At 46.0% G+C, this 10898-nt stretch overlaps 1 protein-coding gene across 1 annotated transcript; it reads right to left on the reverse strand.

The window, feature by feature from the left end:
• Positions 1-3573: 3573 nt before the first annotated feature.
• FUT4 (fucosyltransferase 4) lies at positions 3574-7922 on the reverse strand. The gene has a single exon (XM_032488313.1). It carries the CDS (start codon positions 7569-7571, stop codon positions 5979-5981), a length of 1593 nt encoding a protein of 530 aa, XP_032344204.1. The 5' UTR covers positions 7572-7922; the 3' UTR covers positions 3574-5978.
• Positions 7923-10898: the final 2976 nt, after the last annotated feature.

Genomic DNA, 10898 nt, shown 5'->3' on the forward strand with positions numbered 1-10898 from the left:
ATCAGTAAGAGCATTGGTATTTCAGAATAAGTTTCCGGGAGTGGGACAGAGATTTTGAAAATGTTCACCAAACATTTTGAGAATGAGAAAAAAAAAAAATCACAGGGTAAGAGCAGGTGTTCCTAGTTACTAGGAGAGCAAAAGCCCCATAGAGGTTAGTAATTCTGAAGGTGATGCTTAACAGTAACACTTATTTTTAACTGTAGTATTAGTGAAAATAATCAGGTAGCTTTAGTGTTGAGGCTCGAGGCTGCAGAACTTGTGTTTTTAATAAGGGACATTAAGAAGACTTAGTTTGTGATGAAGGAAGTTCATTTCTAACATGGAATCCTCTGCCTCCTCTGAAGCTACTACTGAGAGTTTGCTTTTTTTCCCTTTAACTGCTGTGATTTTGCACAAAAATCTAATTCTTTACAACTTGCTTTAAATGGTTTTATCATAGGATTCCACATGAAACCAACAAATGTACTAAACATTCTAAATCCCTTCTGTGTTTTCCTCTGACTCTTCTTCAAAGCAGTCAGTTGGTGATTATGGTTATATTAAAAAATAGGAAATTTCTCTAAAAGTGGATAATGAGTACAATTGAAGTATGCCGACAGGAAATAAAAAACAAAAACAAAAACCTGCAATGGATGTGGTTTTCCCAAGAGGAAAAAGAAGCATTCAAAAAGAGTTCAAGAAGCTGTTGTAAGCAATCCAGGCGCAGTTTTCTATTTCTGCTGAAATGTTAGTTTATTCCTTGTTAAGTTCCTGCCTCCTTGTCAGTGAGTTCAGACTTCTTGATTTCACTTCTCATTTGCCAACAGATGCTGCACTTCAAGTGGGAACAAAGGTTTCTTGAGGAACGTGGCATTGAATGATCGACTTTACACTCTTCCCTCATTCTCCAGGCATATGTTCCTCCTTTCTCCTACTTGTCATCTTAACCTTCGTCTTCCGTCTCCTCTTTTTCTAGCTTATCTTCTCACTTTCTCTTCAACCACTTCTTACTCATGTACCTCAATGTCTTTCCTTTTCCTCTTCACTCCCCACATATACCCACCACCTGCTATGCTTTTAATGTGCTTTTCTTTTAACTCTTTCATTATTGAGTCCTCTTTTCTTGTCACACCTGCCCCTCCCCTCAGCTGGCCATCACCATTTTTCAGACTGCCTACCTAAATGAGCACATCAGTGTGTGCCTCTCGGAGGAGGAAAACTAGAGAAAGTAGTCAATGTTTTTTCCAAGTTCATAGTTTCTGCATCAGCTGCTAAGAAGAAAATGCCTCTGCCCACCAGCATGTTCCTAGTCTTTATTCCACTTCTTTAAAAATTGGCATTATTTAACTTCATGCACAGGAGCTAGAGACAGCACGTTGAAGGCATCAGAGCACTTAGCAAAATAAATTGGAATGAGAGAATATATAGTACTTATGTCCTTGGAGATGTCACCAGGTTAAAGTGAAAAGCCAGGCAAGAAAGACAAGAGGACAAGATGAACTCAACCTCACATGGTTTACAAGAGGCAAAGCCATCACATGTCAGTTACCAGTCTAGGAGCAGTGAGCTTAGAGGGCCCTTAACCAAGACACAGCCCATGTGTCATGGGGGACACATTAGCACCGGGGGGGGGGGGGGAATATAAAATTATAACCAAGGAGTCATTTTCCATCTCATCACTTTAATCATTTTGTCAAAACAATCTGAACAGGTGTACATAAGTACTTGATTTATTATCAGAATGCATAGTGTGAAAGTCCCTGAGATACATCCAAGGATGACTCGAAGTGTATTCAATGCAATTATTCACCATACTAATTACCAAAGACTTGGCTCCCTTCCCTGATATTTAAGGCATGTCACTAAAAAATATATATGTAATATTTATGTATCATATAAATATATATTATATATAAATATATATATTTTTTAATGCTAAATTAGAGTCTCCCTCTGAAGTGCCTGGTTTTTCTGCCAGTTTACTGAGGCTGTATAGTAAGTCATTTCTAGACTATAAGGAAGGCACTAAGGGCGGTAAGGTAGTTCTTTAAGCCCTGGGGTGCCAGTTAGTAGAATGATGGCAATGGAACTGGAAGATTTTGTTCCACCCCCTAATTTTACAGTTCAAGTGACAGAGGCTCAAAGGGGTTGTGACTTGCACAAGCACAGCTGGTCCTGCCACTAGCATTGTAACCTTGGCAAGTCCTTACACGGGTCTGGACCTCTGCTCCCTCCTCTGTAAAACTGACTGGTGAGCCTCACAGCTAACATCTTTCAGGTGCTTCCTATATGCCCCACACTGTCCTGAGCGCATTTTTTTTTTTTAAATGGAGGTACTGGGATTGAGCCCAGAACCTCGTGCAAGCTACCACTAAGCTATACCCAACCCCCTGTCCCGAGGACTTAGTGTCTTTTTTAATTCTCCCAACACCTCTATAAATTATATATGATTACCTTCAATTAGAGATGGGACTATGAAAACACAGAAAACTTAAATAATTTGCCCAAGATAAGACAATTAGGAAATGTTGCAAAGCTTGTCTAGCAACCCAGGAATAAATGCCTCCAAAATTCTCAAATTCCAATTCTTAAATTCCAATTCTTAAATCCCTTCTAAGAAACCCCCATCAGGTAGGTACTCAAATTCCTTCTACCTCCAAAAGTCTAGGGCAGCGTTAACAAGCTATGACCCATGGACCAAACCCAAGCATGGCCTTTGTTTGCACGTAGTCAATTGCTGTTTTTGCAGACAGCAGAGTTAGATCGTGGCCACAGAGATTGTATGGCTGGCAAAGCCTGAAATTTTTCCTCTCCAGCCCTTTACAGAAAAACTGTGCTGATCCTTGCTCTCGAGCTTTGAAAATTTAGAGCATCCTGTAACTCTACAGCACTTTACAGTGTACAAAGCACCTTGGCAGACATCATCACATTTAATCCTTGTTTTGCAGGCGCATTCATGCATTATAAAGGAGGAAGCTAGCTTAAGTAATTTGCCTGATCAGGGCTACAGGAGCAGAAAGTGGCAGAACCACATACCCAGGTTTTGACTCCAAATTGCAAGCTCTTTCCATGAAGCCACCCAGTCTCTAAATTACTGCTAGGGAAGGGCTTGGAAACTGAAAACGACCTGTGAATACTGAAAGCAAGTCAGACTGTCCTCCTGATGCAGACATCAGTCCAGGTGCACTCGTGTAATTAGTCATCAAGCACTAAAAATATTAAATTTGTAATACAGTTGAAAGAAAAATTTATGAAAGCCATTTCTGAAATACATGTGATGCATCATATGTATTTTTATATTCATATATGTGAATTTTTAATCTATTCAATTTAGAATTTGAAAAACAGAATAACATAAAATGAACAATTGCCATATTTCTCTTACTCTTTGATGAGATTAGCCTAAAAAAAGTTTTGGTCCTTAAATTTCGTACTCAAAATTTCCACATTAAAAAGATTCGATTATACCCTCCTCATGCTCAGTATTCAATAACCACATATGTGGTTAGTTTTAAATAGGCTTAATACTAAGGAAAGCCTTAGTAAAACAACAGTTATTTAATTAACTATATCACTTAACCAAAACTCCAATTTTTTTTTTCAAAGAAAGCCTCACTGCTTCTTCCTAGTCTGCAAATTCCATCTCAATCTAAATGGCAATGATGATTCTTAAAACCATACGGCTTAGCTTTCGGGATTCATTTGAAATACACGATATTAGGCCCCTTCCTTTTTATTTCAGATATATTCTGCAACATATCTTGAGACTTAATTTTATAATCCATATAATTGGATATAGAGGCATGAAATCACTGCAAGGAAAGAAGGGGGAAAGATATGTCTCTCTCACTGATTGATTCCCCACCATGTGTTAAGCACCTTGTGACTTCTTGAAATTCTGAAAACCGTTGTGAAGTAGTTTCCTGCTCCATTTTACGGATAAGAAAGCTGAGGCTCAAGGTTATTACTAATATGCCTGAGGTCACATGGCTGGGATTCAAATCGAAGCCAGATTATCTTCAATTTGACCCAAACTGTCCCACACTGTCCCACCTAGATTCCCAATAACACCAAGATCGCTGGCCAATAGGTCATAAAAGGCTTATTTGAAGAATAGGATTTTTCCTTCTTCTTTATTGGACGCCTGCTACTTGGATATTATAATTCTGCCCGTACTATTTTAATAAGGATATTTTATCCAGGGATTTTCATTTCTCCTTTTAAGGAAAAAGGAGAATTGAAGCACCTAGATTTTAGACAGCTTTTTGAGTTGGCAACAAATGCATAGAAATAAAACTTTATGATTCAGCTAATTGTACTAATCAAATGCACAATTACTATTTACAGCAGAACTCTTTATAAACTTAATTAATCTTGGGCCTTACCCCCAATAAGTCACTGAGGGTGTTTATTATAATAAATCAAGGGAAAAATTATTTCAAGCTTTAAATCAACTGGCTTTCTAATAACTGATTTATGGTACTGTTAAGTAAGTCGTTTTAAACAAATAAGTTCTGCCAACTGATTTACCAAAATTACTACTTATTTTTTGACAGTGGTAGATTGTAAGAGCCTTAAAGAGAGGGACCTTGCCTTGGGGTCTTTCCTGGCGCCCCAAGCTCAGCGTTTGGCACAGTGAAGGCACGTGGGGAAACCTAATATGCTGCTTGTTCAAAAGCTTTTAAAAGTCAATACATATATTTTCAAAGTTGGCCTTATAGCACAGACTTAAGGGCAGGAGAAATGGGAGGATATACTTACTGTACTGCTAGGCAGATGAGGAGGGGAACCTGATGGCCTCAGAGAAAATTTCCCATTTCTTTAACAAAAGATAAAGCTTTACTGCAGGCACTAATTTAGTTCTGTTTCCTAGCAACTAAATATTTAACTAAAAAGTGACACACAAACAGTAACTGCCATTAACAGACACCATGAAACTTTTTCCTTTTGCAAGGTTCCCTAAGGGCAGGACAATTTCACTGTTCTGCAGACAGGTAATGCCAACAGCTCCGGAGGGCGTGAAGTGGGGTGGGGACTGACATTCCAGTTTAAATTTCAGCTCCAGGAAAGACACAAAATAAATAACTTTGTGGAAAGTGACATTATGGCTTCCTTCTCTTCTGTTTGTAAACACAGGCTGATTTTCTGGGAAGAAGGGAGAAGGTTGCTTCTACTTTATTTTCACATCTGTAATTTTAATATGCTTTAAAAAAAATCCAAGTTATAGAAAAACAGAGACACAGAAGAAGTAAGTCAGGAGATGATTATTCACACTGTAAACGGATTCTCCATAGGTTCTATTAAATACTGAGCTCTCCTAAAGCAGTGAGTTTGATTTAAAAGCGGCTTCTCAGGAATACCTTTGTGTAAAGTGAGGTACACCAACTATTCATCTTAACTCTTCTCCAAGGACAATCCAGCATCCTGTTTCCATTTATGAAGCAAGGAAAACACAGTACTTGTTAAGGAAGGCAATGGATTCTTGGATCACCCTCCTCACCTTTCTTAGGAGACAGGGCTTTTACTACCCTGCGACAAGGCTCTTTCTAAAATCAGGGTTTGCTGCATTTGGCCCAGTGATACGTGAATCGAGGAGCAGTGTCTGACACTCAGCACAGGCCACAAATATGGCCTGCCGCTGATGAGGAAATTCAGAGCAACTGAATGGTTTTTTTTTGTAGTTAAGCTATTTCTCTCCCTCTGCCCTGGGTACTAGGTGAGAAAGGACTCCCTTCCTCAACCCAGAGCACGGATGCTCTTGGACAACAGAGGGAGCCCCACAGCCATTTGTGCAAAAAAGCATGAGCCCCCAGCATCCTTCCCACCCAGTCGCTTTGCTGAATATTAGTAATTGGTAAATCAACTTGTTTCCATAGATTAAAAATGGATGTTTGGAAAATTTAGTCCCATGATTCGGCAGTCAAGGAGTCGCACAGCAAGAGGATCCAAAAGATGACGATTTGGCCTCCCTGGGTTCTACCCAGGGGAGGATGACTTCACCGCTCAAACCAGCCAGCCAAATTACGGATGCTCTTGGGCTGGTCCCCAGCCGTCTGCACAGCCTGGCAGGCCCGGCACCAAGGCTCATCCCAGAAGGAGGTGATGTGCACAGCGTGACTCCGGCGCCAGCTGAAGTAGCGGCGGTAGGCAGAGGGGTTTCGGTCGAGGAATTGCAGGTAGGCGGCCAGGGAGGAGGCACTAGGGAAGTCGTCCACGTGGATGAAGGCACCGCGGGGTACGAAGCGCTCATAATTGGCACGGTCGGGGCCCAGCACCACGGGCACAGCCCCGGCCAGGAAGGCGTTGCGCCACAGCTTCTCGGTGATATAATCCAGGTGCTGCGAGTTCTCGAAGGCCAGGTAGAACTTGTAGCGGGCCACTGTCTGCAGGAGCCCAATCTCAGGCACCGGCTGCCCGGGCCCGTCCTTTCCGAACACGTCCACGGCCACGTGCTGGCTCAGCTGGCGGTAGTAGCGGACCCGAGCCTGGCGCTCATCCCAGTTGCTCACTACCCAGGCCACCAGCCCCTGCTTCTGGGCCAGCGGCGGGACCAGGCCCGGCGGTTGATCGCTGGGATGGGTGCGGGGGTAGAGGTAGCCGTAAGGTACGAAGATGTCCGAGTCGACCCGGTAGGAGAGTGTCCAGTTGAAGAGGTTCCCGGCCAGGCTTCGCAGCCCGGGAGAGTGGGAGGGCGACTCGAAGTTCATCCACACCCAGCGCTGGCCGGGGGGCCTGGGACCCGAGGCGGCCAGGGCTACGGCTGCCTCCGCAGCTTCCTCCTCGTCTTCCAACGTCAGCAGCTGCTGATTCTCCGTCAGGCGCACGTGGACGCCCCAGGGCGGGGGCCAGTCCGGGGGTCCCCTCACCAGGTCTCGGTGGTGGAAAAGCACCGCCTGGGCTTCCCCGTAGGCCGCGCGATCGGTGAGCAGCCGGCAGCCGCTGATGTTGAAGCGCAGCCGGCAGTCGGGGGGGCGCCTGGTGGCGCTGCGGCCGCCCCCGAAGGGCTCCCACCACAGCAGCACGCTCACCGGCCGCACCGGCCGCCGCGGGGCGGAAGCGGCCGGGGTCAGCGGCGGCAGCTGGTTCCAGCAGGCGTAGGCGGCCAGGGCGGTACACACTAGGCCGGCGGCCACCGACGCCAAGACGGCCGCGGGCTGTCCCTGGCCTCCGCGCTGGCGGCGCCGCCGACCCCACAGCGCGCCCATGGCGAGCGCGGGCAGGGCCGCTGATGTCCGCCGCGCGTCCGCGGCCGTGCTGCCCCGGCGCCGGCTCTCATGCTGCCGCTGCGGCTCCAGCCGTCGTTGCCACCCGCCGCCGCCAGCTCTGGAGCGGGAGAGGGCGGTCCCGGGATCTGAAGGCCTGTGGGTCCCGGTCGCCTCCTCGCAACTCCCCGCCCCCTGGGCCTCCAGGGCGAGGGGACCTGGTCCAGCCGCCCAGCCCGGCGCCGCCCCGTCCCTCCCCTCCACCGCGCCCCGCGCCCTACCGGCCCGGCCAGGCCCGGCCCGGGGCGCTTCCTGCGGCACCTCCGCCCACTCCGGGGCCCCTCCAGCGTTCCTGGACTTCCGGGCCGAGCCCCGGCCGCTCCCCATCCGCGACTCCGGGTCTCGTCGCGGAGGTCCCGGGCCTCTCCGGGCGCGCTCCCCGCCCCACCCTGGCCTCCTGCCCGCCCGAGTTCCCTCCCGGCTGCCCCGGGTCCTCAGTCGCGTTGGCCTGAACCCTTGCCTTCCAGAGTGAAGGACCAGTCCATCCCCGGGTGCGTGCAGGGAACGCGAGAAGCTTCAAAAGCCTTTGCGGTGGGAGAGCTGGCGGGAGCTCAGGAGGAAGTTGGCCGGCGATGCTCGGCCTCTGGGCAAGACAGAAGATCCGCTTCCTTTCTCAGAGCCTGCCGGAAGGAAGGAGGCGGCGAGGGCGCAAATGTGGGGGCTGACCTTGACCCCGTGACTTGCCCACGCAGGCCAGTGTCCAGTCAGCCTGAAACCCAGCAGGACCCTGTCTGTGGAGTCCTCCCTGGTACAAATCCTTTCCGTGTCCTCCATTTCTTGTTTGTAGGAAAGAGGCTCCTTTCAGCCTCCAAGATCTTTCTTCCCTAAATTCCAGATTCAAACAGTTGCTAATCAGGGAAGGGAGGGGATGCAGAAACAAAAGAGGAGCAGTTAAGAAAAAATAGTAGTCCTGGGGCAGGGTCTTGGTTCCTCCTCAAGTAATATACACAGTGTCTTTGAGTTCTTTTGCAGGAACCAAGACCCCCACCCAGGTGGAGGATGACAGCTTCTAGCTGAGCACAAGATTCCTGGAACACCGCCCAGCTCACCAACAACTAATCAGAAGAAAGTCACCCACCCTGCAGCCCTCACCCCAAATTTTGCCTCTAAAAACTACCCCCCCAAAACCATTGGGCAGTTCTGATTTTTCCAGCATGAGCCACTGTTCTCCTTGCTTGTAATCATCCTTCCTCTGCTCCAAGCTCCAATGTTTTGGTTTGTTTGTTCTGACTGTGCGTGGGCACACAAAGCGCTGGTAACAAACCCCCACCCCTGTGAGGCCCACGAAGGGGGTGCATTTTATGAAACCAAGTTTTCAAGGAAACCCTCCCCTTCATAAGAGCATTCGCTTTGCCTACCGCCCCCAAAAGAGGATAGACCAGGGCCCTGGCTGCAGAGAGTCCTTGAAAGGTTTTAATAAAGCAAGGGAGCAATATAATGAGATTAATACTTTTAAAAGCTCATTTGTGAGGGGAGGTGAGTATAGAGAAAACGGCATAAGATGGACTTCTGGTGTCCTAGCCATGTTTATTGATACGGGCACTGGTTAATAAGTGTGTTTGGTTGAGGAACTTCAAGCTGTTTGCCTACATATGTAATTCTATCTATGTATACGTGTATGTATATATGTAATTTTATGTATACTTAAGTAAAGTTTTGCTAAGAAAAAAATCATTCTGTTATCAATAAAGAATGAGTTGGAGGGGAAGGTATAGCTCAGTGGTAGAGTGCACGCTTAGCATGCACGAGGTCATGGGTTTGATACTCCAGTTAAATAAAACAATAATAATAAATAAATAAATCTAATTACCTCTCCCCCCAAAAAACAAAAAAAACCAAGCAAACAAAAAAAGAAATGAAGGTAGTTCTTAGTGTGCGATTCACTGTGGGAATACACACACAAACACACACACACACACACACACACACACAAATGAGTTGGGTATTAGGGACCAGGATAAGAATAGGAGTGTCTAGTCCAGTTGGAAAGCTCTTGCTATAATTCACATGTGAAACAAAAAGGACTCAACTATGACAGTAGCTGTGAGGAGAGTAAATTAAAATTAAAGAAGAGATTCAGAGAGAGTTGGGAAATCTGTCCCTTTCTCCAGGAGGCCATCTTGGACACCCATGTGCACACATCCAGGGTAGGTTACGTGCCTCTCCTCTGTGCTCTCGTACACATCTTTCAGAACATCATGGGGTTAGTGATCATGACTGTTTCAATCATAAACTCTCCCTAGCACAGAACCAGGCATCTAGTAGTAGTCATTGTCTCAATGAATACTTGTTGAATGAATGAATGAATGTCCTAAATATAAAATTGAAATGATCTTTAGGTACCTCTGTTCCCCACTAGAAAGTGTGTCAGTATCAGGAGAAACTGGCTATGTGAATGTCTTGCTGTGACCTTAAGAAGCCCCATAAGCTTTCAGTGGAAAATACTACACATGGATTAATCAGAATCCTGGTGACAAGCATCAGAAACTCCATCAAATTAGGCTGGCTCTCATCGGTCCAATGTGGACCAGGTGCTCATTCTTGAAACAATGACTGTGGCCAGGGGATGTGGACTCTCTTTAGACCCTTTTCTGGATCTAGGTGATAGAATCAGCCCCATATAAACCTCATCATGGACTAACAGTTGCGGGGGAGGGTAGTTCCTTCAAGGAAGAAAATGAAGTGCTGTTACCTGAAGAAGAGGGAAAGGATAGTGGACAGGCCAAAACAACCTGTCTACTAGCCTGAATTATTATTATTCTAAATAAATTTTAAATCACTTTAGTGGTTTTTTTTAATGGAGGGACTGGGGATTGAACCCAGCACCTCCTCCATGCTAAGCACATGTTCTGCCACTAATCTGTTACCGTCCCCCCTTTCTTGGTAGTTTTTTTTTTCCTGTATCACCTTAGAACTTTAAACACTCTATGATTTATTTTAATTTAGTAACTATAAACAAATGTTTCTTTGTGTATTTAAAGCCCTCTCAGTTTCCACAAAATATTACCCAGGAAAAACCAGATTGCAGTCGCAAGCCTGAAGACAAGGTCAGGTATACAGAAGGGCTTTTGGCCCCGAGCTTGTGAAAGAGGTGTAGAGGAGAGCTCGAAAATTCAAGGCTCATTTTGTCAAGATGAATGAGGGATCCATGCACAGCAGGTCCAAGAATGACCCATTCGGTTCCAAAACTTAATATAGGACAGGATTCTCTGGGGGCAAGAACCAGGCCAACTGTGGTTCCTAAAAGTCTACCTCGTGCTTTGTTCTTCTCCAGGGAAAGAGCTCATTCTGAGCCTGTCCTACTGTTCTTCACCAGCAACATTTGTTATTTCCTAGGGTCGCCTTGGAACATGTTCTGACTGCCTTGGGTCTCCCCACCAGCACTCTGGCAGCCTGGGGTCCCTCAAATGGGTTGTTATTTTTGGTTGGATCTGAGGTTTCTGTGACTGAACACTGACCTGCCAAGTATACTTTAATTCTTTTTTCCTTGAAGAGAGAAAAGGGCAAAATTCCTCCCAGTATTACGTACTTACCAGGAAGTGGGGAGCAGCCAGGGAGCAGGTGTAACTGGAAAGGCTAACCCATAGGCAAAAAGGTGGAGATGATTTCCTTTGCCAGGTGCTTTTTTTTTTTTTAACTGAAGTACTGTTGATT

Source organism: Camelus ferus, chromosome 10, assembly GCF_009834535.1.
Source record: "Camelus ferus isolate YT-003-E chromosome 10, BCGSAC_Cfer_1.0, whole genome shotgun sequence".
NCBI classification, from domain to species: Eukaryota; Metazoa; Chordata; class Mammalia; order Artiodactyla; family Camelidae; genus Camelus; species Camelus ferus.